The sequence below is a fragment of the Onychostruthus taczanowskii genome, unplaced genomic scaffold, assembly GCF_017590055.1.
Source record: "Onychostruthus taczanowskii isolate IOZ18803 unplaced genomic scaffold, ASM1759005v1 scaffold327, whole genome shotgun sequence".
NCBI lineage: Eukaryota > Metazoa > Chordata > Aves > Passeriformes > Passeridae > Onychostruthus > Onychostruthus taczanowskii.
The window spans coordinates 45,474-52,640 of NW_024500650.1; the positions used below are offsets into that span (position 1 = coordinate 45,474).

The window sequence follows — 7,167 nt, forward strand, 5'->3', positions numbered from 1 at the left end:
CCCGGGTGGGGGGGGGGGGGGGGGGTGGGGGGGGGGGGGGGGGGGACAGGAGGGCGGTCACAGGGACATGGAGGGGGGACAGGGACCTTGGGGGGAATATGACAAGCAGGGGACATGGGGTACACGGTGGTCTGGGGGAACATGGCGGGGGGGGGGGGGATTGAGGCAGCAGGGACAGCGGGGACATGGGGGACATTGAGGACATGAGGGACAACCAGGACATCCGGGACATCCAAGAGATGGGGGACAGAGGGACATGGGGGACAGCAGGGATATCAGGGACATTCGGGATGTGGGGGACAGCAGAGACATGGGGGACATCTGGGGATGCTGGGGACATGGGGGACATGGGAACAAGGGGGACAGCAGGGACATGGGGGACAATGGGGAACATGGTGGACATGGGGACAAGGGGGACAGCCGGGACAGCAGGGATATCGGGGACATTCAGGACACGGGGGACAGCAGGGACATGGGGGACATCTGGGGATGCTGGGGACATGGGGGACATGAGAACAAGGGGGACATCAGGGACATTCAGGACATGGGGGACAGCAGGGACATGGGGGACAATGGGGAACATGGTGGACACGGTGGACATCGGGGACATGGGGACACACACACATGGGGTGACCCCAGTGTCTGGGGGGCGTAGGGGTCATGGGGTCGGGGAGGGGGACAGGAGGGCGGTCACAGGGACATGGAGGGGGGACAGGGACCTTGGGGGGAATATGACAAGCAGGGGACATGGGGTACACGGTGGTCTGGGGGACTCCTACAGCCCCGTGGCACAGGGGGGCACAGGGGGGGCCGGCTCCGAGCAGGGCTGAGCCCCCCCGAGCCCCCCAAACCCCTCCCAGTTCAGGCTGGGAGCCCCCAAGACCTCCCCCTCTTTGTACCCACACCCCCCAATAAACTGCACTGCCTCCCCCCGCCCTCTCAGCCCAGGCAGGTTTTGGTGGAATTTGGGGCAAATCGGGGTCGATTTGGGGCTAATCCAGAGCAGTTTGAGGCAGTTTGGTACCAGTTTGGGGAGGATTCTGGGTGGTTTTGGGGCAGATCAAAGCTCATTCAGGGTGGTTTGCGACTCATTTGGTGTGTTTGGGGCTAATTCCTGGCAGTTTTGAGCCAGTTTGGGATATTTGGGGCTGATTTTGGATCATGCAGGGCATTTTCCAGCCAGTTCCTGGGGGTCTGAGGCCACTTTCAGTGGAGTCGGGACATTTTGGGGCCAGTTCTGTGGGGTTTGGGGCCCATTCCAGTCGGCTTGGGGTCCATTCAGGGGGGTTTGGGATGAGCCGCAGCAGTTTGGGGCCAGTTCTAGGGGGTTTGGGGCCAATTCCGGGGGGTTTGTGGCCAACGTAGCCAAATGGTGGCCCCACGTGACAGCGGCCATTTCGGGCTGGGGACTTAGGGACACACTCTTGTCACCCTTGTCACACGTGTCACCTCTGCCAGGGGCTTCTGTGTTGGGGGGGCTTCTCCCTCTCATTAGCACTAACGAGATCTTTGGGACAAATTCCAACATTTTGGGGGAAGTCCTGCTGATTTTGGGGCATCACTCATTGTCCATTTGGGACCTTCACACACACACCCAAAATCCCCTTATTTCACTATTTAACTCCATTTTCCCCACCTTTCCCACCCAGCAGGGCTGCGTTTATACAAAATATCGCATTTTCTACCCATAAACCCCACACGCCTCCACTCTGTGGCAAAACCGTCTCAGTCCCGAATAATTTCATTTTCTTAAGGTGCTTTTTAGAAACGTAAGGATTTTTTAAGGGAGAACTGGTGAGAGTTTTGTGCTGTGGGAGGGGTCGGTGTTACCGATGCCTAAAGAACAGAGGAACTGCTCTGAAATCCAAAATTTACAAACTAAAAAATGAACAAAATATAAGTATTTGATAGGATAAATAAATGTTTTGGAATAAATGTTACTTGAGGGAAATTGTGAAGGACACGGGTCTCCCCCCCCACCTCACTGTTCCTGTGGGGAGGCGCCATTTTGGGGGGGAGCAGGTTATGGATGAATAAAAGATTTTCTGAGGAAAATAAGACATTTCTGAGGTAAAACTTTACATTTCTGAGGGAAATAAAACATTTTTGAGGCAAATGGGGAAGTTTTTGAGCTAAATGAAGCATTTTTGATACAAATCGGACATTTCTGAGCGAAATAAGACATTTTCTATGCAAATAGGACATTTCTCAGGCAAATCGGACACTTCTTGAGGGAAATCAAACCTATTTGAGACAAACCAGACGTCTCAGAGGGAAATGAAACATTGATGAGGTAAAATCAGACGTTCCTGAGGCAAACCGGAGATTTTCCCAGGGAAATCGGTCATTTTCTGACGGAACTTGGTCATTTCTGAGGCAAATGACATTTTCCTGAAGGAACTCGGGCTTTTCTGAGGTAAAACCAAGGACAAATGGGTGATTTTTTTTACCCGTTCACCCTCTCCGGACGCGGTGGAGGTGACTCGCCGCTCTCCCCGCCCAATGCGGAGCGCACGGAGCGCCGCACGCCGCGCTCCCGCCCCCGGCGCCGCCCCCGCGGCGACTGCGGCAAAACCAAGGGAGGGGCCCGATGAGGGGCGGGGTCTCCGTGTGGACCCGCCCATGACGCCTCACTCTCGGATCCCTCCGCGCGCGGATCCTTCCGCCCCTCACATGGCCGTGTCGATTCACCTCGGATCCCTCCGCCGGATCCTTTCGCGGCCGCTCCCGCCCCCAAATCTCTTTTTTTTTTTTGCCTGTAAATGGGCGTGGGGGAGGGGCGGAAGGAAAGTCGGGGCTGTGGGGGAGGGGAGCGAGCGGGGGGAGGGGGTCTGTGCCCATTTAGCGGCGGTTTGAGGGGCCCCGCCGAGGAGGGGACGCGATGAAGTTCCCCCCATGCACGCTCCCCTTTTCGTGAGGTAATTTTTGTGAGAAAAGTCGCTAAAAAGGGTCGGGTTTTAAAATGCTGGGAAGCCTTAAAGAAATGGTGGGCTTAGAGTGAAGAATTGAGTTGATTTTGCCCCAAAAACCCATTAAGAAAGGGGGCTAGGGAGACTGGAGGGGCAGCCTCCTACTTGGGGTTTAAAAGCGGCCATTTGGGCTTAAAAAGCAGCTGAAAAGCTGCAGGGTTTGGCTTAGTGGTGATTTTTGAAGGCAAAACCTGTGTCCTGTGCCCGCAAAATGGCTTAAACTCACCTTAAAGTGCTGTTGAGGCTCTTGAGAAGATTTTGTGCTATCCTAGCTTTAAAAAAAGTCTAAAACTGATTTTTTTTATTCTATTTTTTCCCTAAAAAATAGAGCATCTTTCTAGAGGAAAATGTTTTAAAATGGCCTCTCCAGGCTCAGCTCCTGAGCCAAAAGCAGCTTTTGGAGTATTTTCATGCAGAAAACGTGAACATCGGACATGTCTGAGTTGCTAAAATTATTTAAAAGTTTAAATTAGGGCTTAAAACATCTGCAAATGGATGAATTATTGTTGGTAAAATTACCGTTAAGATAAACCTTCCCTAAAATCGGGGTATTTTTAGGGGAGGCCTTTTCCAGCACCTGAAATGGGAAGAAAAAGATTACATTTGAGAGCCTTAATGGTGGAATAACCCAGAAAATAATTCATAACAATAAGGAAATATTTTCTCTTTCAGGAAACGCCCCAAAAATGTTGGAACAGCTCCTTCCACACCCCCAAAATGCCTCATCGGTTTCATCAGCACCTTTAATTAGCCCCAGAGCAGCTTTAATGAATGATAATTAAAAGGTGGGGGACAGGGTTGTCCCCTCCCTGCCAGCACTTTTGGGGTGTCATTTCCTGCCCGGAAACGCCTCAAAATGTCAAAAAAGGGCTGTAAAATGTCTTTTAAAAGCCTTTAAATCCCTCAGAATAGTGGGGGTTTATTCCCCTTTTTGTAAACAGGGACTTCCATGACTCGGCATGGCCTGAAATGGGGAGAAAGATGGAGATTTTGATGCATTTCTGTCGTAAAAAAAAAAGAAAATGGTGGTTAGAGCTGTGCTGTATCAGGGTGGGAAAAAAGGTTTTAAAAGTGTCGTTTGGGCTTTTTGGGGAACAAAAACTGGTGAAAATTTGGGCTTTGGGGTCTGTGTTCCCTCAAGAACTTTTTTTCCCCCCAAGATTTGTCACCCTTTTGAGGAGAAACGGCGCCTTTTTGGCAGCGGCCCAGCTCCGTGACGCAGCAAAAGCAAAAACCAGAGTAAAATGAATGAATAAACACCAAAAAACCCTCCAGAACCACCCGGGAAGGTCGAAGCGAGGGATTTTAGGGCAGAATTGGCCAAACCGAACAAAAAAGTCGCTGTTAGATTTAACCATTTTCGTGCTGGACCGCGTGGGGCGGCCGGAGGCCCACGGCTGTGGGGGGAGGGGGTGACGCGGTTTGGGAGGGGAAAAAATCAAAGAAAGGAGTAAAAAATGTGAAAAAATGAAAAAATAAGCTTTTTCACACTGCGGGTGGTGGATTTGGGGGGGGAATTTTGGGGGTTGCTGCCCTTTTTTGGTGATTTTAGGGACTATTTTGTCGCCCCCGCGGGGGCGGCGCCGGGCCGCTTATAAGGGAGGGCCCCGCGCCGGCAGCGCCCGGCCGAGAACCAGCCCCGAAACGGCCCGAATTCGGCCCAAAAGCGCTTAGAGCTGCTCGATTTTATACAAAAAGCTCCTAAAATGGCTTTATTTCCTACCGAGAGCTCAAAAAATGGCTTTATTGCCTACCAAAAGCTCTTAAAGCTGCGATATTTTATAGAAAGAGCTCCTAAGACTGCTTGATTTCATAAAAGCGGCTCTTAAATATTTATTTAAAGAAAAGAGACAAAAGCTGTTTCCTTTAAGGAAAACTGAGCTCTTAAAGCTGCTTTCTTTCAACATAAATCCTTAAACTGCGGCGATTCCAGTAATGGGAAAAGCCAGGGCGAGCCGGGGCACTTTTAATTGAAAAAAATGAATGAAAAACCTTTAAAAAGCTCTTAAAGCTGGTTTTCATTTAAACCGAGGCTTCTAATGCTGGTTTTTAAGAAATCGCTGCTTTCAAAGCCGATTTCTGGGAGAAGAGGCAGCTCTCGCAGCTCTTTAATTCTTAAAATATCCTAATGTGATATTTTCGAAAAGCCGGAGCGAGCTGGGGCGATTTTAATTTAAAAAGAGCTTTTTAAGCTTCTTTAATTCCAAGAAAGAAAAAGCGCTTGATTCGCTGTTTTCTGCTAAAAAAGCTCATAAATTTAAATTTTTTTTAAAAGCTCCTAAAGCTTTTAAAAAATGTAGTTTTGTCCCCAAGTGGGGCCGGGCCGGGCAGCGCAGGCGGGGGCGGCCGGTTTGGGGTGAAATGCGGCATTTTCAGGCTCAGGATGGATTGAGAGGAGCCAATTTTGAGGGAAGAGCAGGAAAACTGAAGAGTGAAGATGGAGTCGGCAGGGAGAGGAAAGTTTTTCTTCGCAGTGACCCCATCTGGGGGGAAAAAAAGGACTTTTTGGTAAAATGGCGGCAGTTGGGCAGGGGAGGAGCAGAGAGAAGAGAGGAGAACAAGGAGAGAAAGACAGAAAATAGAACATAAAAGAGAGAGAAAATAGAAGAAAATCAGGAAAAAAAAAAAAGAAAATAGAAAAACCTTAGAAAAAAGAAAACAGAAAATTGAAAAAATAGAAAATTGGAAAAAAGAAAATTGAAAATCATAGAAAAAATGTGAAAAAATAGAAAAAAAAGAGAAGAAAATTGGAGAATAGAAGAAACTAGAAAAAAATTAGAAAATTTGAGAAAATAGAAGAAATTAGAAAAATGAAAATCGAACAAATAGAAGAATATAGAAAAAATAATTGAAAAAATGAAAATAGACTGTAAATAAATAGAAAAAATACAATTGGGAAAAATGAAACTAGAAAAAAGAAAATAGAAAATTATAGGAAAAAAAAAGAAAAACGCAAGTGCTGAAAATTTGAGAAGATGGAAGTGAAAGAAAACAGGGAAAAATCAGAAGAGAGAAAATAGAAGATAATAGAAGAGAGGAAAAATGAGAGAAAATCAAAGAGGATTTAGAGGAGAAAATAGAAGCGAAAAATAATGAAAAAAAAGAAGGATAAAGGGAGAGAAAAAGGAAGAAAAATCCCGATTTGGGCCCCGGAGCCGGGAAAATTGAGGAATTTGAGGAAAATGCCCCAAACGGAGCCGGAGAGAGCGGCCGGGTGAGGCCCCACCCCCACCGGGGGTTTGGGAATTTTGGGGGGATTTGGGGGGTTTTGGGGTTCTGTCGTTTCAGGCGCCGCCGCCGTCGCCCCTCCCCCTTCCCCCTTTTTCTATTAAACTCCCCAGAAATGGGGAAAACCCCCCAAATTCCTCCAGCGCCCTCCGGCTCCGCCGCTCCCGCCGGCGCCGCTCAGTAAGTGTCCAAAATCTTTTGTTTTTAACCCGAAGGCGTCGCGCGGGAGGGGCCGGTGATAAAAAAAAAAAAAGGGAGAGAAATGATCAAAGAAATGTTTTGTATTTTTTTTGGGGGGGGGTGGGGAAAGAGGGAGGGGGTGTCTCGAGTTTTTTTCCCCCTCAGGGAAGCAGCAAAACGCAGGGAAAAAAAAAGGCAAAAAAACGGTGAGAAAAAGCCGAGGAAAGGGAAAAAAAAAAGAGAGGATTTAACCAAAAAAAGGCCAGTCTGCACTCAAAACGCGCTCAGGACATTCCGGCAGGGATTTGAGGAGAAAACCCCCAGATCTGGGGAATGCAGAGAAGTAAGAGTCGATTTAATTTCATTTTTTGGGGAGGTCGGTTTTTGGTGGGAAGGGGGCGGTTTTGGGGTGTTTTCCGCCCTTTCCGCAGCCGCAAGTGAGAGGAGTCAGCAGCATCAAAAAGAAGCTTTTTTGCCCCAAAAGTGAAGCTGGAAGAGCAGGAAGGTGGCTCCGGGAGCTTTCCTTAGGAAAAAAAGAAACGTAAAATCCCCCCAAAAACCCCACGGAGGGAGGGGCTGGAGCAGGCGTGGGGGGAGGGGACAATAATCATGTTTTCAGGTTTTTTCTCCAAAACCAGCAGCAGGAATGGTTAAATTTAGACTTTTGTCCCCAAAATGAGTAAGTGTAGGAGCGAGCAAGGGGCGAGGAAGCCTCAAATTTGAGGCAAAACCCCCCCAAATCGGCGGTGGCAGGTACCGGGTGCGCCCCTCCCCCCACCCTGAGCCCCCC

The 7,167-nt window shown here is 48.8% G+C and overlaps 1 protein-coding gene and 1 long non-coding RNA gene across 3 annotated transcripts in view; both read left to right on the forward strand.

Moving 5' to 3' along the window:
- FRMD8 (FERM domain containing 8) overlaps positions 1–1,773 on the forward strand; it is a 5,923-nt gene extending 4,150 nt beyond the window's left edge. The window contains exon 9 of the mRNA XM_041410541.1: positions 1,766–1,773. Within this exon, the coding sequence (XP_041266475.1) occupies positions 1,766–1,773 (8 nt within the window). The remainder of the gene's footprint in view (positions 1–1,765) is intronic.
- Positions 1,774–2,119: 346 nt separating this feature from the next.
- On the forward strand, positions 2,120–6,905 carry LOC121339065. Of its 2 annotated transcripts, XR_005953133.1 has the most exons (3): positions 2,772–2,918; positions 3,642–3,754; positions 4,130–6,905. It is a non-coding gene; the product is annotated as an uncharacterized LOC121339065 (long non-coding RNA). The 2 variants fall into 2 exon arrangements; XR_005953132.1 differs by having other exon boundaries at positions 2,120–2,918; positions 3,642–6,905.
- The last annotated feature ends 262 nt before the right edge of the window (positions 6,906–7,167 follow it).